General features: G+C 37.8%; 2 protein-coding genes across 7 annotated transcripts in view; both read right to left on the minus strand.

Moving 5' to 3' along the window:
* Positions 1-512: 512 nt before the first annotated feature.
* On the minus strand, positions 513-6,861 carry rcc1 (regulator of chromosome condensation 1). 4 transcript variants are annotated; one of them, XM_079837762.1, is made up of 10 exons: positions 6,707-6,855; positions 5,815-5,919; positions 5,249-5,436; positions 4,939-5,118; positions 4,763-4,859; positions 4,557-4,679; positions 2,815-2,961; positions 2,610-2,729; positions 2,345-2,497; positions 513-1,307 (listed from the first exon to the last, which is right to left on the minus strand). In XM_079837762.1, the coding sequence occupies exons 2-10, from the start codon at positions 5,888-5,890 to the stop codon at positions 1,132-1,134; spliced, it is 1,260 nt and encodes a 419-aa protein (XP_079693888.1). In that variant the 5' UTR covers positions 5,891-5,919; positions 6,707-6,855; the 3' UTR covers positions 513-1,131. The 4 variants fall into 4 exon arrangements, with proteins under 4 accessions (XP_079693888.1, XP_079693891.1, XP_079693889.1 ...); XM_079837765.1 differs by lacking the exon at positions 6,707-6,855 and adding an exon at positions 6,045-6,381 and having other exon boundaries at positions 515-1,307; XM_079837763.1 differs by having other exon boundaries at positions 518-1,307; positions 5,815-5,913; positions 6,707-6,861.
* Positions 6,862-8,151: 1,290 nt separating this feature from the next.
* Positions 8,152-26,060, minus strand: part of phactr4b (phosphatase and actin regulator 4b) — a 53,889-nt gene continuing 35,980 nt past the window's right edge. For all 3 annotated transcript variants that reach the window (XM_079836919.1, XM_079836917.1, XM_079836918.1), the window contains 11 exons: positions 23,224-23,673; positions 21,658-22,062; positions 18,416-18,547; positions 16,308-16,818; positions 15,592-15,878; positions 14,196-14,376; positions 12,904-12,959; positions 12,434-12,495; positions 12,150-12,287; positions 9,864-9,940; positions 8,152-9,778 (listed from right to left, as the gene is read on the minus strand). In XM_079836919.1, coding sequence (XP_079693045.1) covers positions 9,763-9,778; positions 9,864-9,940; positions 12,150-12,287; positions 12,434-12,495; positions 12,904-12,959; positions 14,196-14,376; positions 15,592-15,878; positions 16,308-16,818; positions 18,416-18,547; positions 21,658-22,062; positions 23,224-23,673 — 2,315 coding nt within the window. In that variant the 3' untranslated portion in view covers positions 8,152-9,762. The remainder of the gene's footprint in view (positions 9,779-9,863; positions 9,941-12,149; positions 12,288-12,433; positions 12,496-12,903; positions 12,960-14,195; positions 14,377-15,591; positions 15,879-16,307; positions 16,819-18,415; positions 18,548-21,657; positions 22,063-23,223; positions 23,674-26,060) is intronic.

The following is a 26,060-nucleotide window of genomic DNA, read 5'->3' on the forward strand; positions in this document are numbered from 1 at the left end:
AAAGTAAACTACTATTTTTATTTTGCTTCAATATGGTGGACAGTCCCATTGTTGGAAAATTACAAATGAGATACTTGGAATCAGTATAAATTAAGGAAAACAAATTAACCGTTTCCGAAAGTTATAACCTTTTAGCAAAAAAAAAAAAATCTTATTTCCTTTAACTATACATCTCTGGAACACAAGGTAGAGGTGTGCTCAAACTTCTCTGGTACCTTCAGGCCATGCCAATGGTACCTAGCAAATTTTGTGCCTATGTCAAATCATTTAAAAAGATTCAAAATTCAGCCTAATGGTTCATCCGATCCTGGCAAAAGTTATCCCGGATTCGGCATGACACGGAATCCATTTATAAATATATATAAATTACTTACAAATATGAGCATCAAATAAACCCACACAGAAGATCATGTAAAGTTCGTCATTAAAAGGTATGGAAAAAACAACAACTTCTTGCTTTAATAAATCTGCCCTAAATTATTAGTTTTTGTTTTAAATAAGTAATCATAGGTCAGTTTCTGTAAAGACTCATTTTTATTAATTGTCCAGAGGGCCAGTAATGCATGGATACAATAATTGTTTTATTTAAGAAATTAGGAAAACAGTTCAACACTGCAAAGTACAGCAATACCAAATCTGTTTCTTTTTAGAGAGATATAGATTAGACCTGCTATCATAACTGTTTATTGCTCAGACCAGAATATGGAATTTAAAAAAAATGGTTTCTGGGACTTTTCTAAAACACTTATTAAATCACTTTTCAGCTTATACATGCATACAATCAATCATTCACGACAGGCAGTCTCCAGGAGGCATACTAAAGATCTTGGTTAAAAAGAATTAAGAAAATAAAGCAAAGAAGAAACAAAAGTCCATAAAAAAAGGTCTCTGATCATCTACCGGACCATATCCAGTGAATGTTTGGGCTCCCCATAAAGCGGGATAAAAGGTTTAATTAGATGATACTCATCCTACCCTCTTCACAACCTACCATCTCCCCCATTCGCTGGCTTAGCTCAGCACAGGAAGTATTACCAATCCCAAACTCCCCCAATCTTGATCAAGCTTTAGGTTACAGATACCACTGATACAGTAGATTGGCTCAGCTGTCTTTAGTCAAGGAGTTAAAGATCAGCTCTCCTGCTTGTCTTTGACCAGAAGGACCGTGTGCTGCCCTCCACTGGACACTGAGAGAACTACACGGTTCTCAAGCTGCTTGCCCGTCATCTCCACTGGGCTCCATTCATCATCCTCCTCTCCTGTGCCCAGCTGCAGGTTGGTGCCCATTCCCCAGGAAAACACAGAGCCTGGCCAACAAATAGCAGTGTTAGAAAACTAAAACAGCTTTGAAGAAACATCAAATAAAGCCAACAGTTATTTGTTAACCTCCTAAAAAAACACAGCTCTGAATGGTGCAATTAATGTAATCAGCAGTTGAGGATACATTTGTGAACAATACACACTGCGTCATTTGTTGCATTTGTCATTTAAAATTACAGGGACAAAATGCTACAACCCAAACGATGTCAAACTATAAATGCGCTGATCAGTTTAGATCAAAGTAGCAAAATCAAATTGTTTACAAGCTATAATTTAATTTAGGCATCAAAGTATGAAAGATTGCACATTCATAAATGCATTTAAATTAGGGCTGTCAAACTATTAAATCGCAGCCAAAATAATAATAATAATAATAATAATAGCCCTAATTTAAACAACTGTCATAAAGTACACCAACATTCAAAAGTTTGGGGTCATTAAATTTTTTATTTTTTTTTTGTAAAAAATGAATACTTATTCAGCAAACATGCATTTAAGTGTTAAAAAGTGACATTTAATGTTATAGTGTACTATTGCACTAAGTGTACTATTCTTTTGTATTTTTAATTCAAAGAATGCACCAGTTTCCTAAAATATAAAATATTAAGTAGCCGTTTTCAACAAACAAGAAATGTTTGAGCACCAAATCAGCAATAATGATCCTAAAAATTCAGCTTTGCCTTCACAGGAACAAATTAAATTTTAAAATATAAAAATTATTTTAAAAATGTCAATAATATTGTACAATATTACTGCTTTTTTGGTACTTTTGCAAGATAACCTATCAAATAAAACACTTTTAGTCTTGGGGAGCATAAGACTTCTTTGGGTTCTCTGTGTAATTATACCAAATTTTCTTGTGGTCTGTTTACAATTTATTTTAAGGTTTGTATAACAACTTGTAATAAACTTGGCTAAAAATATTCAGAATTAGTCAAAACAAACCTGAAGCCAAAAAGTTCTCAATTTGGGTGGATTTGAAGAGGTTGGAGTGCATGTAAACTAGGACAGGGTGTATTCTCACCTTGTTTGGTGACAGCATAGCTCACAGAGGCACCACAGGCAACCACCTGAGCGTCACGGATCCCAGGGACAGGTGTAGGCTCACTCTTCTCCACTGCATCCTTCCCCAGGCCCAGACGGCCATACTCCGCCCGACCAAGACTGTACACTTGTCCTGTGGATGAACAGTTGAAAATCATCTTTTGCACTGGTGGGGACACGACTCCGTACCAGTACAAAAATAAAAAATGTACAAGTATTACAAATGAGGTTTGTGGAAGAATTACCTTCTGAATTCAGGCACACTGTGTGATGCTGCCCACCAGAGAAACCCACCCAAGAGGTGGTGGAGTTCTTGAAAGAACCGATTTTCACAGGAATAAAGCAGGTGTCTATGCTTTGCATGCCTGTTTAAAAACAAAACAATAACTCTAAAGAGACTGCAAAAGCAGAACATTTAATCTTCAGGACTGAATGAGCCAAGAATCCTACCAAGCTGGTGGTAATTGGACAGGCCAAATCCATAGACGTGCCCCTCTTTAGAGACAGCAAAGGTGAAATACGCTCCACAGAAGGCATCCGTAAAGATGACCTTCCCCCGTGGCTTAATGATAACCATTTGTGGCTCCAGCAGTCTCACTGACAAAGAAAGAAAAAAAGTATTATTTTTTATATTTATTTATGTATGAACACTGTAGAAGAACGAAAACAAAAGCTGTTCTTTTGAACTTTTGATTCAAAGTATCCTGGAAAAAAAACAAACATTCTTCACAAAAACATTGAGCAGCACAATGGTTTTCTAGAGCACAAAATCACCATATCAGTTGATTTCTAAAGGATCATGGTGACACTGAAGACTGAAGTAACGGCGGCTTTGCCATCATAGGAATTACATTTTAAAATTAAAATAGAATAGAATAGTTATTTTAAATTGTAATAGATCACAATAATACTGTTTCTACTGTACTTTTGTTAGAATAAATGCAGCCTTTGGTAGAAAATAAAAAAAGCTTAAAAACCATTACCAAATTTTGGGGTCAGTAAGATTGTATAAACTATAGAGTACATTTTAAAAATATAACTTTAAAAAGTTTTTCAAACTTATAATTATTCAGTAAAACCATTTAAAACAATCAACTATTCAGATAAGCCAACTTTGCAAAAAAATTTAGGGCTGGAAATAATTTTTTTCAGGTTTAATTAGATAAGCTACTGATTTTTTTCAGGTAACCTATCGTTTATTTTCTGATTAATCCTTAGTTACAGTGATTATTTATTGGTAAATGAATCAATGTATGAACTTACCTAATCATTATTATTACTAATAACAATAATACTATTTATGACCAAAGATAAGGATTATGTGTAGGCCTACTTAGTAATGGTGTTTACTATGGCTCCGTTCAGCCAGTCACTTTTTGGGCTTTACAGAAATCTTAAATCCTGAAATAATTTATTCAGTCAGAAGATTAAAGTAGCTTCTAGAATATGTTCATTCAGCTGTATGATCAAACAGTTAAAGTCATAGTAACCTGTCAGTCTTTTTTTTTTATCCTGCAAACGTAAGAAACATCTTGCATTTATATTCAATTACACACTGTTATCTCTTACAGTTACCACTTTCACAAAACACTTGAATTACATGTTGACTTTTAAACCTAAATTTAACAGCCAACAACAGAGAATTCTGCAAAATGAATATTTTTGTGCTGAATTTTAAACCTAAATTTAACAGCCAACAACAGAGAATTCTGCAAAATGAATATTTTTGTGCTGAATTTTAATAGTCCCCCTCGCTAACGGACAATGTAAGGATAGAACCATAAAATTAAAGTTGTGCTGAGGAAACATAACACATTAAACAACACACACACACACACACACACACACACATCAGTTAAAACGCCTAACAGGGCAAGCCATGTTAAACATTACGCTAATGCATTAGATTTAAGCTTAAAATAAAGAATTCTCATATTTTGGGCAGCTTGGATCACATACCTTTCCTACGCTATTTTAGATGCATTTTGTCCACAGAAATGCGTTATTCAGTGCTGTAATTTGACCCTGCTGACGGAAGTTTTCCATGCCCGGTGGGCAGATGAGACTAATCGATAATGGCATTCGTTGTCGATGATTTATTATCGATTATCAATCTTAACGATCTTTTAGTTGATGTAAAATTATTCATTCACATTCCAGTAGTGACAATTCAATCACATGGAGATACATACTCAACCCCTTCCTGCCTCCGCGATTAGCAAAGTGCTCAGCCACACGGCCCAGCTGGCCTTGTTCTCCACATCCTGAGGTGTACAGCTCTCCACTCACAGTCAGCATCACCAAATGGTCATTTCCTTTAGAATGAATTCAAAACATCATGAGAAAGACTTCACAGAAAATGACTACTAAAGTCAAAGCTTGAATTCCTATGACCCACCTGAGACTATTTTAACCACGGGTTTTTCTATAGGAACTTTGACGGGCAAGGAGCATTTTTTCATGGGCTCCAGGAGTCCAATGACACCATTATTATCCTGCAACAGAAAGGAGAGGTCAATTAAAACTAGTAAACCATTTCCGCTTAGTTGCAGTATACAGAAAGGCTATACTCACTCTAAAAGAGCCCCAGACATAGATGACTCCCTCCTCCGTGAGGGCAGCGGTGTGACTGTCTCCTGCAGAAACCTGCACAACTTTCCCCCCAAGATCCACCTTAGCTGGTACCATCTCTGAGCCCTCCTCGGATGTGTCCCGACCCAGAGCACCCTCATCATTACAGCCAAATGTATAAATCTACACAGGGATGAGACAACAGGAAGGACATCAGAGAAAAAAAACAACCATATAACTTTGAACAGTCTTGTTAGTTGAGTTGAGAGGTCGGTACAAAATCTGCAATTAATGTAATTTGTGCTCAGCTTACATTTCCAGTGTCACTGAGGCAGACTGTGTGCATGCCTCCAGCCACAGCCTGCACGATCCCCTCAGGAAGTGTCACCAGCGCTGGTTTCTTCCTCTCCAGCACATCCTCCCCCAGGCCAAGCTGCCCAACATCACCCTGCCCGAGAACCAGCACCAGGCCCTTCTCCTGGCCATGACTACTGTGAGAGACTACAAACAACCACCGAAAAGAACACATGAGTTTCCAGATCTGCATATTACAGAAAAACAACTTATGCATTTTGTTCTTATTTGATTCCATAAGGGGACGTTTTGCGCTGTGAAGTGGTAGACCAGTCACAACAGACTGGGCCATCCTGACCAATCAGACAAGGAGGGGTTTAGATAGACAAATCTTTTATCGAACCATTTCAGACACTGCGAGAAAAGAGGTGATGCTGCAATGCATATTATAGGAAAAATTAAGTGCTTTTTTGACCTTGGATGCGTGTAAACCTGTTGTAGGAGACCTCCAAAATTAAGAATGTTTAAAATAGCATAATGGGGGCACTTTCAATCTGACATGAAAATAGAGACAGGACAGCTTACCTTTTTGTTTTTTCGCAACTGTTGAGTTCTCAGTTGCTGCAATAGTTTGTCTCTTTACAGCTTTTTTTGCAGGCATGGTGACTCAATTCTTGACAAAACCTAAAACTAAGAATAAAGACGAGTTAAACAACTTCAAGGCCAAACTATACAACATTTGAGGCCTACACGTAAAACAGGCCAGGACTGCTATTAAATCATTAAAGCTTATTGCACGTTTTACTATAAAGTACCTTTAAATCCTAAGAAACAAAACCGGATCCCATACATGAACACATTATTATATACTGGCTAGTGTCTCAACCTAGAAGGCAGTCTACCTAGATAGCATATTAAAGCACAATGTGCGCCAATTTGGTCTTATAGGCTCATACAAGGTTTTTTAGGCATCATAATAGCTAAAAATATAGGCAACTTACTAGGTTGAGAGACCGCCACTTTTTCTGGCGCTGACTTTACAAACTATGACTGACAGCAGCAAATGTTTGATGGCGGTTTATCGGCCAAACACGGCGTTGGAAACAACAGATGACCTTATTTTCCTTTTCCGCTTTTATACATAACTTAGATGCAGGAAATTTATTTAAACATGGCGGAATAAGACCCGAGTTCAAGTTCAAAGTCATATAGGAACAACCCGCTAAAAGTTTAAACAGATCAAGCTTTGTAAAGCGACACCCTGGAGCCAGACTACGGTTACACGGTTCAGCCTTGTAACATTTAGTTTGACGACAAGTTATTTGATAACTCACATCGCACGTATTAAACTTTAAATGAGGTTAAAAGCAATGAATGAATTAAACAGGCTCAATCATGCCTGTTAGGCAACAGATTTTCACAAGCACTGTTTGCATTAGATTTCCTGTGCCTATGAGAGACAATTTGATTATCTTACCGTCGGGAGGCAGCTGAGATGATAACGTACTCAAAAATGCCCAGGTTCAAAGCTTTTGCTAGTTCGAGGACGTTTGTGAACAGCAGTAACTCCTTGAGAGAATGTAACGCACGCGTGTCTCACTTCTGCGCTGCTTCATGTATTTAACTGGAATCGCGGTAATAAACAAATGCGCAGGCGCCCCCTATTGGAAAGGCGGGTTGAGGAATGAGCTCAATTTATGACCGTTATTTCACTTTTTTTTTTAATCTTGTTTTTACAGTTCAGTGTTAAACTATATTTTACGAAATTATGTTTTAAAGGTGTTTTAAACTATCTTAATAATAATAGATAGTAATATATCACAAGTTAGCTGCAAGCAGATACACCATAACCAAATAAAATCAAATTAAAACATTTCTAATTATGTGGTGTGATTTTTTTTTTTTATTAATGGAAAAGGTGTATAGAGATTATTATTATTATTTACATTGTTTTTATTTTAGGGTTATATCATATTATGCTATTTAGCCTACTAACATTTTGAATTAGCTTATTTTTATATTTTCAGTCATCATTTTAATTTGAGTAATTTTGTTATGCGTTTTAGTTTATTTAATGTCTATTATGTCAGCCTTAATTTATTTCTGTTTAACTAATTTTAAATAATTCTAGTTAGTTGACAAGGCAAAAGCTTATATAGGCCTATTTTGTATTTTATTTGATAGAAGCTTTATTTCAATCAATGAAAATCATTTTGGACCCACTTTATATTAGGTGGCCTTAACTACTAAAATTTTAATTAATCATTTGATACATTGCAATTATTGCGTACATACATGTTTTTACATTTGTACTTACATTTTTAAAAATACCTGCATGTAATTACATCTGTAATTAATTTCTGTAGTTACATTTGTAATTACACAGTTTACACTTCCCTTACACCTAACCCTACCCTTAAACTTACCCTTACCAACACACCGGTCCCTAACTCTACCCATATCCCACCTCAATATCAGCAAAGGTGTTTTGCAATACAATATGAACACAGTAAGTACATTGTACTTATTTTTTGATGTAAGTACATAGTAGTTAAGGCCACCTAATATAAAGTGGGGCCACTTTATTTTTTAATATATTAGTAAAAATTTACAAGTACAATACTGGGTAAGACATCTGAAAGCCCCTACAGATCTAAAAAAAAATACCATATACATTGTGACATAAAAGCAGAAATGAGAAATATTACCCATTTCTGGCCCTTCCCCAGCACTAACAATGCTCTCATTGCACCTTTGATGCTATATGCTAATGGTGGCCCATTTTTATCTTCTTTGCAATGTATTATGCACATAGCGTTTGCACTTTTGCAACTGTGATTTCTCATATTTGTAATGTTATTTCTTATTTGGACATTACACCTCACGACAGTGAAAAAAGGGTCCAGTAACTAATGTGTCTTTGATTAACATCTTTATTTCTGAAATTCGGGACCCCAGAAGAACTATGGCACAGATTATTTTAAAACTCTGTGGCTTTAAATTATAAAATGTGAACCATTACCTAGGTTCTCTGCACAAAATGATAGAGTCAATGTCATAAGAATGCATTTGTAAGAAAAAAAAACAGAAAAACAAAGAGACAAACATTATTGGTAAGCATTTTAATTTAGATTTAGTGTTTACATCTAAACAGCAAATTTACTGTCAGTTTTACATATAATTAAAAAGCAAGAATATACAACGCTACATTACAATGGAACATTCTGCTCCCATTCTTGTAGTGCTGAATAATACACTAATCATTTTGTGCTTAAAAAAATAGTAACCTATATGAGTTTCAATATATTTAAAATATTTTTCAAAATAAAAGGAAGACAAGATATACACAAACAGTCAGTTCATCTACAGAATAGATCTGTACAGCAGAGCAATTCCTATAATCCTACTGGCCAAAAACAACATAAATGACAAAATAATTGGAAAAAATGAAGAGTTCCTGCCGCAAAAACCTCCCTGTCATCAGTACTTTACAAAACTTCATTTTTAGAGCTGTATCAGTGCGTGCCCGGACTAAATTCATTCTCCTTTTAAATGGGTAATAAATAATCAGGAAATCCTTTTTATTTAGAAATAAAACATTATGTAAACATAATTTGGACACTTCTTAAAACTGAAAAAGCTTGACCTCATTTTTACAGAAGGTGATATGATTAATAAAAAACATTGTAAAAGATAATAGATCACAGTTTCGCTGTAGATCAATAGTGAGATATGAAACGCTTACATTCTATCTAAAAATTGATTCTATCGTCTTCTATTCTTCTCTATGACTTCTCAAACAGTGAGGACCACAAAGTAGGGGGAATCTGTAACCCTGTATTGAATAAAGATGGCCAAAGCCATAGTTATGAAATAAAAAAAAATCTTGAGCCTTAAAATTATCTAACATTTAAAACGTTCCAAACTAAGAGAAAAATTACAGCAGCCTATACAAACATACACAAATACACAATTAATGTCCAGGCTCAGGCCTTATTCTTGCAGTTCTTCGGTCTGCCCCGCTATTTGTCAGTAACTAACACTTACTGTAGTATTACTGTATTTATTATTGTCACATCATTATTATTACTATTATTTTTAACTTTGTTACACTTCCCTGAAAGGAAATAAAGTTTATCATATGAAGTAAAAGCAGAAGGAAAGGCCATTCAGAGAGTAGAGAGAGGAATATCTGCCACTGGCACAAGTAACATCCTCTAAAAAGTCCTTCATCGCCTCTCTGTCTTGGCACGTGGGTCCCCTAAAGTCCAGGAGAAATACTGCATCTGTCCCCCAGAGGTCACCCGTCCCACACGTCAGCGGGTGGACAACTGAGAAACGGTCTGTTTTGTTTTTGTTTTGATTTGTTTCCGAATGCTCCAGGTGACCCTGTGCATTTGAAGTAGTACATTCATAGTAAACGCAGTCTGAGAGGTGCTCCGACACCCTGAGGCTCCTCACCAGAAAAAAACAGCCATTTCATCCCAATATCCACCGGCCTTAAGTGCTTTTTTTTTCCAGTTAAAAACGCCACTAAGGACGATGGAATCTAGAAATGACACAAAAATGCGACTAAATGGTTAGATGCTTTGCAGTTCTCTGTATTTTTATGTTGCAAGTAACAATACACTTACCTTGTGTAAATTCTGCTTTCCTCATGCACTTCCATCTCAGAGCTCTTAAACTCGTTGAGCTCTTTACGAATAGCAGCCTAAACAAACAAGTTTAGAGTGGGTCAGTGTTGGTGGCAACATTACAAGCAACGTGAGCTACGTAATCAGATTACTTTTTTCCAAGTAACTAGTGAACGCACTACTTTTACATTTATAACAAAATATCTGAGTTACTTTTGCAAATAAGTAACGCAAGTTACTTTGTTTTCCCAATTATTTACTGACTGGTCTGCTGTCCCCATGTTGAGAGAAATCGGGATTAAGAGCAGAGGCGTTGTGTGTGCGGTGTAAACATTCTAGGCTAAATGTGAGCATGCATTTACATATCTCACTTGCACAAAAACAGATTCAGTATTCCTCAAAATCAATAAAAACAGTAAAATGCACAAATATTACGCAAACCTGCAATAATTAAATGTTAAATTACACAAATACACTTTATGTATTTAATCTCCATTTATTAACCAATGTCTTTGCTGCAGACCTTTGATGATCCAATTTAACCATACTAATAAGCGAAAAATTACTTTAGTTAAACATCACATTTGTGTTTCATTTTTGTTTTTATTGCTTAAGAGTGTTAAACTCAAGATGCATCCGAAATCGCATACTTTCCTATATAGTAGGCAAAAACAAAAGTAGTATGTCCGAATTCACAGTCATTGTTTTCACAGTACTCTTAAAAGAGTAGGCAAAAAGGACCGAATGACCTACTACTACCAGCGAGGTTCTGAAGTGTGCATACGTTGGACAATTTCCCATGAGGCCAAAGGAAAGGATTTGTGAATGGCGGTAAAGCGATGCTGGTAGGTCACGTGATAATGACAGCATGGCGAATGTAGTTTTTCCAGATTACATTCATACTAAACACATTCATACTTTATAGAACATACTTTTTTTAGCAGTCGTGAAGTAATTGCTCATCAAAATAAGAACCTAGTTAAGAGGGTATGTGATTTTCGGACGCAGCCTATCTTTTCCTGCATCCTATACTTCTGCAATTCAGAATGGCAGCACAGCTGAAAGGTTTGTTTGAGCTGCACCCTCTACTGTACAGGCGGGAATTAGCATTTCCTTCAGCCTTATGCTGCGTTCACACCAAACGCGAATAGAGCATCAAAATCGCGCCTAGTTGGACGCTTGAACATTTTGAATCCATTCGCACGTCCACAGCGAATTGGATGCGCGTATAATCGATAATCGAGCGTTTGAAGCGAAATAAACACGCGTTCAAGGCGAGAAATATGTCATAAAACACCACTCAGCCTCTTTGCAATTTCCAGGTCCAGGCAACTCCTACATTATCTTCACTGCATGTATATTTAAATATATATATTAAATATATATTCCAGCCGAGGAAAGGCTGCTCTCGCCGGGGTTAATGAGCGCTGAGTGCCCGGTGATTGCCTGGATCTCACAACTCCAAAAACGCAAGATAATTGTTTTTTAAATAGGCGATCTCTTTATAAATAAACCACAGACTTCAGCTTTAAACAACTACATTATCGCCTGAAAAAGTCTTAAAACTACCTTTTGTGACACAATAGTAGTATTTTTAAATTATGCAGGGTTTCTCATCACGTCACTTTACCACGTGACAGCAGCAAGCAGGCTCCTGATTAGTGAACGCGGCGCAAATTGTTTAAAAGTTTAAAATTTTTCAACTCGGGTGTCAGACGCGAATTCGCTTCAAACGCGTGAATGCACAAAAAGCACCTTTCGCGCGTATCACGCAAGACGCTCAATTCGCATCAAATTCGCGTCACCTCCAGACGCGCGTCAACGCGCCTTTCTATTGACTTAACATTGAAATCACTCGCTCCTGACGCTCTATTCGCGTTTGGTGTGAACGCAACATGAGACTTATTCATTTCACTTTTGGTGCGAAAGGGCCTTTGCATTTGCCAAAATAAAACTTTTTTTGTTATTAAAAAAAAACAAACAAACAAGCAAGCCCAGCCGAGGTGAAAAAAAGTAACATGACACATTACTTTTCTATAAAAAAATTAAGGGAGTAATGCAATATTTTAACGCATTACTTTCCCGAACACTGGAGTTGGTTGGTTATTTGTAGAGGACCAATAAGTGAGAAATTCAAAAGAAAGCAGTGTCTTTTAAAACTATTTATAATCTCCAAGTCAAATGATATACGTATAAAAAGCTCTAGATCTTTATATAGACACAAATGTGTGTATGGTTGCATACGCAAGATATGCAGATGTAGATGAGATGTTTTTCTAGTTGTACCTTGTCTGCGGGGGTGAGTTTTGTCCATGGCTTGTCAGCACGGCGGTCATAGTCCTGAGCGCATGTGACCTCCACATACTCGTGGAAACGTAAGATTTTTCGAGCCTGTAGTTCGGCCACAGTCGGTCTTTGACTCAACTAAAAAAAGAGAAAAGAAAAACAAATTCATGTCACAAATGCTGTTAAATGTTTGATTTAAATTCAAGATCACTTTCAATGCTTGCCAAAATCAAAATTAAAATGATATTCCAGGTAAATTTGAATGCAAGCAAACCAAATCGCACCTTTCTGGTGAGTCTGCGCTTGATCTCCCTGACCTCTGCTTGTCTGTCCGCTTCGTTTTTGGCTGGAAAGAAGAGACACCATCAACACTGATTAGGCTGACTCAAATCCAATAATCACAGTAAAATAATGTGAAGTATTGAAAACTGAGAGCACATAAAAAGAGCACATAAAAGGACAGACAACTATTAAGGAACAAAATAAAAGTGGACAGCAAAGTATTTTAAATCTATGAGAGAAACACAAGCAAGGACTTGACTCAATTTAGCAGAAAGTATCTGTAATATCTTATGACCCAATAGAGACTGAGAGTGAAATATATGTGGGTCAGTGTCAAACCTTCAGTGAACACTGAGGGAATAAATGAACAGGAATAAATGAGTAACTAATGAAACGAGAAAAAGGGACAGAACGGAAGCAGGAAAATAAATCATGATACAATAACTGGAGTGAGTATAAAGAGGCAATTTACGCTGGAGAATGTTTCTCTGTTCCAACTCCTCAGCAGTAGGTCTCTGGCTCAATCGCCTACAGACAAAAAAAAAAAACCTCATTCATATATTCTCTTTATTTTACACAATATAATAATAATCATTGAACAAACACATTTTATATTATATGTATGTATATATACATATATATATACATACACATACACACAATATTATTTTTTCATCATAAGCACAAGCTGCAGTTTTTGTTTCTGTCACTTTCAATGCTAAAAATAACTAAAAAGCTAAAAATAACTTAAAAATAAAACGTTACTTTAGCTTTCACTGTAATAATTACTGAAAAGTCATCACATCCAATTATAGGCTTATTTTTAATTATTGAAGAGAGAACATACATTACTGAATTAAGAATATTAGGTCTATAAGTCCTCCATCATTCAGTCTTCCACATATTTTATAGCTTATAGAAACAAACAAATTTGGAGCATATAAGCACTGATACAGCAAGGTAAACTGCACCTTATCTCTGCGTTGTACAGCAAACCTAACGTACACTGAGTTCAGTAAAAGTCCTTTTAACAGAAGGCAATTTTGTTTTTTTACAATTTTGGACGGTATTCCCTCCAACCAGCCACACTTGAAAACCACTCTATGGTTCTGCACAAATCGCCTAGGCTGTGCGACAGTGTCAAAACTAAGAAAATCACCAAAAGACGACAACTTTGGGGCACTATTCATTTTGTACCAACAATATTCTAAGTTTAGAGTAAACTTTATAGGTACCTAGGCTACACAATGTGCAGAAGGTATCAATAAAACTAATTGTCAAATTATATTTGAAAGGATTATTTATTCCATAGACATCAGTGTATTTTACAAACTATAATGTATTGTTTTGTGATAAAAGCGCTAAGCACGTCCATCTCTGGCAGAGTGCCAGCCAAAGGGCGAACGCAGATTTGAATTTAGCAGCTGATCATGTGATGCACTGAACATTCTCATTTACACCGGTGTGATCATATGCTTCAAAGAGTATCAAATGTAAAAATACAGGTTTTTTTCTTTTTGAAGTTGCATTCAAATTAATTTGGCTCTAAAATCATTTGGCATGTGCCCCCTCGGTTTCAATGGGCATGACACCTCTGTTTATCATTATAGTTATTGTTCTTGGTGTGAATGGACTTCTTGTTTCTTGTTGATTCTTCTTACACTGAGTATTAGCCTATGGCTGATTCACAGCTGTGTTGATACTCAGTACAGTATTTCAGTGTAATCTGTATTTATGTGGGTGTGTGTCTGAGAGGGCTATTACCGTGTGAGTGCAGAACCAATCTGTGTGCGGATGGCCTCCCACTGCTCCTTGCTCTGCCACGACAGACCCGTGTGCTCCACTTTGGCCTGCCTCTCAGGAGCCTGCCTGTCTGGGGCAGAGGGCCGACTGCTCAGCTTCAGCGCCAACGTGTCCTTCCTTTTCACCCTGCTGGCCAGAGCACCTACAGCGAGCAAACACACACATGCAGTCAGAAGTTCTGGCTCTCTTTTATATGGACAGATGTCTGAATATATAAGCCTACAAAAAAAAGTGGAATTAATAGAGACAGCAGAAGGCCCATTCTAAACACACAGACACAAATGTATTGCACAAATGTACAACTGGTACATTCAAAACTGGTTCAAAAGTGACAGTATAGACATTCACAGTGTTACAAAAGATTTCCATTTCAAATAAATGCTATTCTACTGAACTTTCTATTCATCAAAAATCCTGAAAAGAAAATCATGGTTTCCACAAAAATATTAAGCAACATAACTGTTTTCCACATTGATGATCATTTTTTTCCCCTCGAGCACCAAATCAGCATGTTAAAATGATTTATAAAGGATCACGTAACACTGAAGACTGGAGTAATGATGCTGAAAATCCAGCTCATTGCAGGAATATATATTAACATTTTAAATTATGATAATATTTCACAATATTATTGTTTTTGCTGTTTTTGATCAAACAAATGCAGGCTTGGTGAGCATTAGAGCCTTCGTTCAAAAACATTAAAAACATCTTACTGTCCCCAAACGTTTGAATAAATAAACCATATATACACAAACACTGATGATCAGGCATAACATTATGGCTTCCAAAACAGCCCTGACCTGTCGAGGCAAGGACTCTACTAGACCCCTGAAGGTGTGCTGTGGTATCTGGCACCAATATGTTAGCAGCAGATCCTTTAAGTTGCGAGGTGGGGCCTCCATGGATCACTGTACATTCTGACACCTTTCTATCAGAACCAGCATCAACTTCTTGAGCAATTTGAGCTACAGGAGCTCGTCTGTTTGATTTGGACCACACGGGCCAGCCTTCACTCCCCATGTGCATCAATGAGACTTGGCCGCCCATTACCCTGTCGCCGGTTACGTTTTGGAGATGCTCTGACACAGTCATCTAGCCATCAAAATTTGGCCCTGGTCAAACCTGCTCAAATCCTTACACTTGCCCATTTTTCCTGCTTCTAACACATCAACTTTGAGGAAAATTTTTTCACTTGCTGCAAAATATATACCATCCATTAACAACAGGTGCCGTGATGAAGAGATAACCAGTGTTATTCACTTCACTTGTCAGTCGTCATAATTTTATGCCCGATTGGTGTGTATATACATATATACATATTCACACATATACACACACACACTGTATATACACATACTTGGTGGGCTGTCATCATCCTCGTCTTCATCTGATTCATCGTCCTTGTACAGCACGGGTCCGTCTGAATCGCTCTCCTCTGGCTGCTGATCTTCCTCATCTTCCTCCTCTTCGCTGCTGTTGTTTCCTTCTGGGATGACGCTGACGCTCAGTTCCCCCACCAGACATCTGCGGCTACGAGGCTCAAGTTCTGGCTGGGACTGAGGGGATGGGTGGTGATCAGGTGAAGCTTCCTCATCATCGTCGTCATCGTCCTCTTCCTCTTCATCTGAGTAGTCATCCTCATCCCTGAGCAAATAAAAATCCATTTAATTTTGGATCCATATGCGTATTAATGTACTGTATTAGCAACTTTTTTTACTGTCAGGAACATTCGAGAGAGGATACAAATTGTTGTAGAGAAAAGGGGAATGCAACAACACAAGATGGATTGAACCAGCCTCTTCCAAACGAGCACCAAGGCTCAATGGGTGAACGTGATTTCACCAAGTACATGTTCCTTGATCAACATCTTTGTTGTATGTTGCAGGAACATGTCTTATTTGGCACACGCACACATACACACACGTATTGTTAACAATAAGATCTATAATATGCATTTACAAAAAATGTGCATTGCATTTACAGAAACTGTGACTTACTATTTTTATTTATTATTTCATTTTTGATTGACAGCTCTAATCGAAAGTTAAAAAAAAATGCCCAGATTACACTCACAGTTTGAGAGGCTGGATGGTGACTGGCAGTGGGCGGCCGCCCTGGTACTCCGGTGGTGTCTCAAACAGCAGTGAGTGGGCACGCTGGGAGCCATCTGGGTGTGGGAGGGCGGGTCCTGGGCTACTGAGCGCCCTCTGGATCATGATGTGTAAGGGAACGGGTGCTTGACGGGCAGGCGGTTCCTCTGGCGGGCTGGGAGGGTCAAAGTGGACAGGAAGTGGCTGGGGCAGGGGGTAGGGGTAGGAGTGTTGGTGGAGGAGGTGATGGGTGTGGGCCCTTGGAGGGGAGGGGGGGATGTGTGTGGGGAGAGGTGGGGATGGGGGAGGTGGGGGCAGGTGGTAGCCCCCAGGGATGTTGGCCCTCATGTCCTCGGACAGAATGGAGGGAAGGGAGGAAATTGTCAGAGGGGAGTCTTCTGTATTGCGCTTGGTAACAGGCGTAGTTCTCTTTGGGGGCATGGGGGGCGAGGGTTTGACCGGTACTAGGTTGGTGCCTCCATGTGTGAGTTCAGCTGTAGAATATTATGCATAAAGAAACATTGTAAACGTAAGTAACAGTTTTTCAAACATACTGCTTTAAGTTCAAACATTACTGTACTCAACAGAATTAAAGGAACAGCTCACCTAAAAACTACAATTCTGTCACTAACCCTCATGCCATTCCAAGCACATTTGACTTTCTTCCGTGGAAAATCATAAATCTTTATAAATTTTGTCAATGATATTAGTTGATCCAGTTCTCAAAACCAGTCTGAATGACTCACTGGAGCAATGCTGTTATTGTTAACTAAAACCATTAAAAAAAAAATCACTTTTAACTGAATTAAATCTAAAAATATAATATAAATATTAAATGAAAAACTATGTTGTCTTGGTAACTTACTAAAATAAATGTAAAAGTACCACAATTACTAAAACTGAATTAATTATAAATAAAGATGAATAAAAAACTCAAACTTAATTAAAAAATAAAAATGATGAAAATATAAAAATAACCAATTCAAAGTCATAGTAAATAAATAATACTAAAATAACAAAAGATGGCTTAATTTTCATTTGTTCCTCACAAAAAGTTATCATATGACTTCAGAAGTCATATGGACTACATTTAAGATACTTTCAAAGTACTTTTGTGTCTTTTTTGAAGCTTTAAAGCTCATAGTAACTCGCATCCTGAAAAAGCATCCTGTACAGACAAAATGCATTCTTGTGTTCCACAGAAGAAATAAAATCATTCATGTTTGGAATGAGATGAGGGTGAGCAAATGATGACAGAAATTTCATTTTTGTTGAACATAGACTTTCTAAAGTTTTCACATTTCATATTAGTTGAATCAAATGACTCTCATCCCGACTCGCCAGTAACCTAACCGAAGACCGACTCTCTTACAGAACACATTCTAAGCAAGGACAATCATTGAAGAAAAGCCATGTGACTGCTAATCAATGCAATCAGAAGCCCATGTCACATGACTTAGATGAATTGCTCTACACATACCTGCCAAAGACATGGTGTATGCATAATGAAGTACAGCGGCCAAACATTATTAATGAGAAGGAAGCATAACGTAAGCTAAACATGTAAACTGCATGTTAAAACATTCTTTGGATTAGCCTGGCTGCCTCTCTATGAATCAAAAGCATGAATTTGAGCCCTAAAGCTAAGCAACCCACAGGATTTCAGCATGTGATGATGAGGTGGACTGGATTCATTCCTCGTTCTCTAATCTCACAGCTGCTTGTGGAGCAACTGTTGCCTGAAGTAGCGTACACAGAACATATGCTGGCATCTGGCATGATGGGGCATTTCCAGCAGCGGTGGCTAAGATCGGCTCAATTCCACAGGGGGTCTTCTAGCCGTTTAAACACCTGTTAATAAATGTGCCAACGTGCTGCACGCTTTTGACAGCTTTAATGCCCAAAACATGCAGTTTTGCACTTGAGAATGTGAGTGAGAGAGAAAGAGTAGCAGCAAGGGGGGAGTGTTAGTCTCACACTCAGGTGGTGCGCTAAAGGCATGCTATGCTGAGGGTGAGAAAGATGAGGCTAGCGCGCACAGCAGCAGATGAAGGACGCAGCTTTGGCGACTGGCCTGGCCTCGACGTTTACCTGTGCACATGCCTCCTGCCCGCCGACAGAGGTAGACAGGCAGGGACAGGTAGACGTCACGGTCACCCTCACGCTTCCAACAGGACCAGTAGAGGGGGAAATCGCTGCCATCACCCCCGTGCAGGGTGGAGGCTGGCGGGGGACAAAAACACACAGTCCCCGGGCGTCAAACAACACATACCTTTACAAAAGCAGGGACGACCCACTCCTTTAAATTGACTGTAAACAGCACGATAGTGAGGCTACACACAGAAGGTTTTTAAAGTCAATGTGAAATCAAAGCTGACCCCATTAATTTTCCTAATGCATGTATTTTTTTTATATCTTTAAATCAAAATATAAAATTGAACATGCTCTTCCTCTGAAACAACTTTTCTTTTCTGGTGACATTACTTCGGCCGAGCAAGCTATTGGATAACATTGACCAATAGCCAAACGGACAGATATTTTTTTTAGGCATTCAACAAACTTGCTAGTCAAACTTGCCATCCTCATTTTTATTTTTTTCTTATTGAATATCCTGTTTAACTTAGAAATACAAATCACATTATGGAAGTAAAATGGGTTGCAAATGGCAATTCACGTTGACTTTAAATGCATATGTGAAATAAAGAACCAGCTAAAGCCATAGATATGAACACCTAGATAATCCAGATACGTCACCAGCACCACTATCTTCAACATTTTGGGTTGAGCTAGCTGACAACTGCCCTTACACAAAGACAAATGCCACAGCACTGTGCAACCAGTCAAGGTAAAAAGAAAACCCGCGCATTTTAAAATGTTATAGTTAATACTAACACAAATGGTGTCAGCAAGACCTTTACACAATTACGATTGTTTTAATGCAACAGAGCTACCGTCACCATCAAGATCTGGACCATTCCAGTGTATTGTGACCCAGCACACTTATAAGAAGTAAAACAACAACTAGAGATGCTCCGATCAGCATTTTTGGGGCCGATCACCTATTACCGATCACCAAGATCATGATCTGCCGATTGCCGATCACTGCCGATCACAGAATGGCAGGGGAATGGGAATCTTTTATCTATAATCTTGCAGAGTTTGCACCATTTGTAGAAATGAAACTAACTCTAAATTAACTGTATTGAGAAAAAAAACTAGAAATAGGCTAGAGTCAAGATCTTGAAGAACCACCAAGTGTTTATTTTAGAAAATTAGATAACTTAAGGCTACTGTAGGCCATCTTTCCCAAATAAGGCAGAGTAACATAAAATTATTCCAAACAAAGAGGGGTTAGGCAGACCAACACACATCAGATCAGCTTAATGGGATGTAGCCTCTTAAAACACTGGTTACATTTAATAATTGGCAGCTATATGTAAAACTTGTTACACCAAAACTGGCTACTGCCACAAAGGACGATTTTTTCTGTTATTATTATGAACGTCTGATATAGTTGAGGCACCAACTACATCAGATCCAAAAAATTAAATAATGTCAACAACACACAAGTGAAATGCACAGCTCTGCCTTTCAGAGGCACTGACTGACATGCTCACTGACTGGATTCCAAATGGACAGCAGGAGGCAGTGTGGAGATTGAATGTTTGAGACACGGTATTCAGACACTACAAACCATGAAAAGCTTGAAGCTTTGGCTTCCTTTCGAACTATTTTTGTTGGTGGAGTACAACAAAAAAACAACATACTTATATGATATATAATATACAAATGAAGATGATATTCGATTCAGCAGGACTGTTGTGTTTTACTGCTTAAATGTATATAATTCTTAATATAAAACAGAATATATTGATTATATTCAACATCTCCTTCCAATATTTAATAGTTCAAGTCAAGGGCTAATCAAATTAAATATTGAACATCAGATATTGATATCAGTGGGATTAAATATTGTATGTGGTCACCAGGAGCACTTTAACAAAGAAACGCATTCAGTGAACAAATTCTTCCAAATAAGAAAGGGTTCCCATTAAATTGAAACAAACATGTCTTTTGTTTTCCTGCAATAATCAGGGACAAAAGACAAATCCAAGATTACGGCATAAATGAAAACATTGTCTTTAGTAATAACTCAGTATCTCGCAATCAAAGACTTATCAAGTTGATCAGCTTAAGGGTCAGGACCCCAAAAGCAAAAATTGGCTCTGCAAGCAGAGAATAGTAGACATGTATTGAAGAAATGTAATAAATACATGGTTGAGTTCTGATGCATGACAGCACATATGTAAGTGGATTTAATTTAACCAACACAACAAAACATGTTTGGCACCCTTGCATGTCACAGTCCTACAAAAATATATTAAAGTAAAAATAGAAGTCTTAAAAGTTGAAAATGCAACACAAATACATGAACATCAATGCATTCTGTATAGGAGATGCTGTAGTGTGATGCCTGTTAGCAAATGCAGTAGGTTTGCTTTGAATATTGGTAAGGATATTTTAAAATCTGTCAAATAATGCAGATAAACACACACAGACAGAAATGATTAATACTGAAGTATTTACGTATGAAAGGATTTCCTGGTCGGTCTCTACATATGTGGTTCAGGGTTGTCAATGTATCTAACAGCTGTGAAATCTAAATGACAAAAAAGTATCCGAAATAAATTGAAATTCACATTTTAATTTTTCTCGTTTCGACTTCCCTCACAGAGCATTTTATTCACTTCCTCATTTAAGCACTCTCAACTATATAAAATAACAAAACAAAATGCTCCACCCCTGAGCATTTGTTCCTGTTAAGAAGTATTTTTATATCTTTATTTATATCTATATTTATATGGTATGCTAAAATATTATACAAAATATAAATACTATATTATAAATATATAAATAAACAGCATAAATGTGAGTATTATATAGTATAATATACTGTATATGATATTATATTAAAATATATTAATTTCAACATATTTAAAGCTTAATTTGTGGTGGTTTGCACCACAGTAAATGCGCCAGCCATGAATACGTTTTATACAGTTTACAGAGTAACTGGTGATTTAATATATAAAGATCAAGTAATTCATAACTGTGATTGCTAAAAATATTGGTAGGGATTAACATTAAAGTCTCTTAACATTTGTAGAGACATGCCCCTATTATCCATACCCAAATCTACACCAATAGAGAAGATTGTGAGGACTTTTTCAGTGAGCTTACATGAGAGGAAGCAAATTAAATGTCACTAGTAATTTCACGGAGTTAAATAGGGGTCATGTTATATCTCTTATGACATGTTTGTGACCACTCACCCAACATGCCGGGGTTGTTGCTACGGTTGATTGGCTTGGGTGGAGGGAGGGGGGGCTGTTTGATGGGCTGAGTTGGGACAGCGCCCATAGAGGATGGTCCTGAGGAGGTGGTGAGGGGAGCGCCGCTGGAAGCCTGTGTGTTGGCACCAGCTGAGGATACGTTTCGTAGCGGTTTTCCAGCCATGCTGACAGCTGAGGAGGAGGAGGAGTTGGAGGAGGCAGAGGAAGAGGAGAAACCAGCTGCGGGGTTGTGGACAGGGGTGCGGGGCAAGCTGTCAACACCAGGTTCCGGGGTGGAGGTCATAAGCCACTTTGGGGGCATGACAGAATGCTTGGGGGGCAGAGGCTCTCGCAGTGTGTCCCTTAGAACCTCTGAGTTAGGAACGTATTGACTGCTGTCAGACTCTGTAAGGAAAAACAATATTCCGTTATTTAAAAAAACTAATTCAGATATTTAGTTTGTGCTTCATAATAACTCAAGCTGATCTAAAGTTAGGGTTACGTTTATTACATCAAAGTTCAAAATTCACAGAAGACCTGCTTCAGTGAATCGATTCAAAACTCTGATTATTTGTGTCACAGTGTAGCTAAAACTATTAAAAACCATTTTTGTTAATTTAAATAAAGCTAAAATATAAATATTAATTAAAAACGTAAACATTGAAAATGAGAAATGTTGCTTTTGCAACTAACTGAAATTAAATACAATAAAGATTGAATACAAAAGTTACTAAAACTCAAAAATAAATTAAAGCTTAACAGAAATGCTTAAACTGAAAATATAAAAAGCTAATTAAAAAAATATGAATGCATACCAGAATAGTATACAAATTATTTATTGTTGCATCATCTAAAATAATATTGTTGCATCATCATTAAAACATGTCCTGGCAAATTCCTATGAGGTATTTTTAATATATCAAAATGTTTCACTAAAAATGTAGGTACATAAATATATTTTATTATTATTTACTAATAGAAATCAATATTTAAAAAAAATAATTTTATTTTATTGAATTGTTCTCATTATATTAAACCATTTTGAGTGCTACAATGGCTGTTTGGTTGAAACGATGATAGAAAATTAAATAAAAAAATTAAAAAAAGACACCATTTAAACATTCCAGTACAAATATATAAATATCAAAACGCATATCATCAGAAAGCTGAAAAACATTGCTATCATTATTTCTATAAGCTACATTGCCCTAAACGTAGAGCAACATTTCAATGGTGACTGAATAATCTAAATTAACACTGTCTCATCAGTCCTAGTGGAGAGACAGATCTGTCTACAAAGGAATGGTTTGGGACTAAATGATGATGTTCGCTTTGATGAGGATTGAGGTGACTCTGGTTTATTAATTAGGAAAGAACATGAGAATTCAGCTTAGCTGTGCTCAGTTCCTAAATAAGAACCTTAGCTGGAGCAGAACCCGTGGGACACTCGTCTCACTCCATTTGGCCCAACAGAAGGTGAGGAAGTGATGGCAGAAGTGTGGAGAACAAAGGAGAGGAAGGTAGAAAGGGAACTAGAGAAACATGAAGAGAATTGATCCTACAAACCTCGTCTTCCCCTTCCCTCTTCAACAGAGGAGTGACGAGGAAGCGTTGGTTTCCAGTCAGATTCGGGGCGAGTCCTGCGCCCCTCTTCAGATGGGGCTTTCATTAGCCCAGGCCTTTTGTCCACTTCAGTGTGAGGTCTTCCTCCTCGTCGGATATCATCTCCCTGCCAAGCCAGATTAGATTTCCAGTCCTCCGTTCCGACAGACCAACCACTTCTCCTGCCTTCGTCCTGATTGGAGGTCCGGGGGCCCAATGCTCCGCGATGATCCCCATCAGAGGGGGCACGACCTCTACGGTCATCGTGTTGTGGCAGCCAGACAGGGTTGACTCTGAATTCAGATTCAGATGGCGAGTGAATCTGCTCTAGCCCCAGACCTCCGCCAACTCCTACAGGCTGAGTGTGACCATTCTTCACATAGTGTGTCTTGTGGCCATGGGCCTCACCTGATTCTGTTAAAGAATTATAATAATAATAAAACATTTACATAATTATATATTATTATATTATAAAGGCAGGTCAACAGTTTTTCTATTGCCATCCTCAACTTTTGGCGACATTATCAGTGCAACGCACTTTTGCCACCACTTATTTAGGGCTAAAATGGAATGAAGATTATGCAAATTCCACCCCCCCTCCAAACTTTTAGGATACCGGGTATCAGATTTGCACAATCCATAAGCACAACGCTTCGGCATGTTTCCCTCGCTCGAAAGCTTGACAGAACTTCCGCGCCTAGTTACGGTTGCAAAGCCACGATTGGCCTGTGGTGTTTTCGGGCATGGCTTAGCGTCATTCTGATGTTAGTGAATTTGGGGTATTCTAAATGAGCGGCCATCGGCACAAGGCAAGTCATTTGAATAAAACACGCCCAAACATCTCCATATAAGGGCATTCCGCACACACTATCACTAGTTTCCATAATATCTAAAAACAGTGTCCAACAGTTGGTCATATACATTACTCACAGGAAAAACTTGCCGTTTTAGTCCTTTTTCCCTAAATCAACCAATGTCTTTTCCATCTTATTCAGATTATGCATTTCGTTTGATAACATTCTGCGGTGGAAATTACATTTTTTGGGAATGAAACCACCAACTCTTTGCTAACTAAGACAGTAGCCAGCATTTTATGAATCCAAAATAGACATAAGTAGATAGTTATAAAAAAATATTTAATGTAATTGCATGATTTGGCCAAAAATTACAGCTTAACTAAAAGTGACAGATATTATATAAGTTATAATATTATGGACAAAATTGTTGGTTTTGGTGAAAATGACGTGACAACTGATTATGATGCATATTTATGATGGATTCTGGGTGTGGGAAAAATTTTTATCAAAGAAAAGTGTAAAAAATCTGTTACATTTAAAGGGGTGGTAAAACACGATTTCACTTTTCTAACTTTAGCTAGTGTGTAATGTTGCTGTTTGAGCATAAACAACATCTGCAAAGTTACAACGTTCAAAGTTTAAAGCAAATGGAGATATTTGCTTTTAAAGAAATCAATTTCTAAGGACTACAGCAAACGGCCGGTAGGGACTACTAGACATTCCTCCAGGGTCTCTGACATCACCAGCCCCAATATTTACATAAACCCCTCCTCCGAGAATATTAAATAAGGGGGGGCGAGGCCATTTTGTATTGCTGTGGGGACGCGTTGTTGTGGTATAGTTAGTAGGCTGGAGTGTTGTTGCCGCAATGCCAACGAAACGCTGTTATTTTCATCCGGATTGCAGGTCCACTTTGTTCAGCCTTCCTAGGGACGGGGGTGCGTTGTAGTGCGTTTAACATACAACATGTTATATACATGTGTGTATGAGACAGAGGGGAACACGGTCGCATTTGCAGCAGATATATGCTGCCCATCATAAATCAAAGCACGAGACAGACAGGGGTCAGAGGAGAAGACCGGAAAATGTGACATAATTGACAATATTTGTCTGTATTAGCAATACACGAGCCGCGGTTCAGCTGTGCGAGACAAACATTGCCAGTGTGAATGCACAATGGGCGCGCGCAGCTCCCGCTGCACATTTCACGGAGGAAAGCTTCCACAATCTTCGCGAGTTCAATGCAGGATTCGCACAACGGCTTGTCCTGAAAGATGGATTTAAAAACAGAAGCGGTTTACGGGCCACAACCTGTAAGTATGATTTATTTTTCGTTGATGTGTTTTCCTGTAATAGTTCGTATTGTTAATTGTACGTTGGAGCAAGGAAGTAAACAGATGACAACGCTGTTTGGCTCTGCAAACCAGTCTGTTAAATGCTCATTCATACTTAACGTTATCCGACAAACACCTAACGTTACAAACTTTTTTTTAAATCTCAACAGCGAAATTGGCATTAGTGTAAATTATTCTTTGATTAGAGCTTTTATGTATTGTTTATCTACATGCATGCTAAACATGGTTCTGTGTTTGATTTGGCTACTATAGTAAAGCCAATGTTTAGTGTTCGTTTTGGGTTAATAGTTCTTGCGACAGATATTTGGCTATAATCGTTCTAAAAATACAAAAGTAACGGTGCCATTCAGTAGCGATCACTATAGATCCGCAGTCTTTACTCTTGAGGACTGAACAGGTTCTGCTCGATCATCTTCACTAAAATTGTCTGGGTCTGATTCGGGCTCAAATTGGTATGGTTTTATTGACGCCATTGTTTCTAATACTACCCAAAGCACAGTCTACCGGTAGAGGTAAGGGGCGTGACGTTTCCGACAATTGTGCACTAGGCGGTTAGCGAATCACAACACACTGGGCCAGCTAACCAATCTGAGCCCATTGCGTATTTTTGAGGGACTGGCTTCATACAACCCGGAAACCATCAGACCGT

This window comes from Gobio gobio, assembly GCF_949357685.1.
Source record: "Gobio gobio genome assembly, chromosome: 15".
Taxonomy (NCBI): domain Eukaryota; kingdom Metazoa; phylum Chordata; class Actinopteri; order Cypriniformes; family Gobionidae; genus Gobio; species Gobio gobio.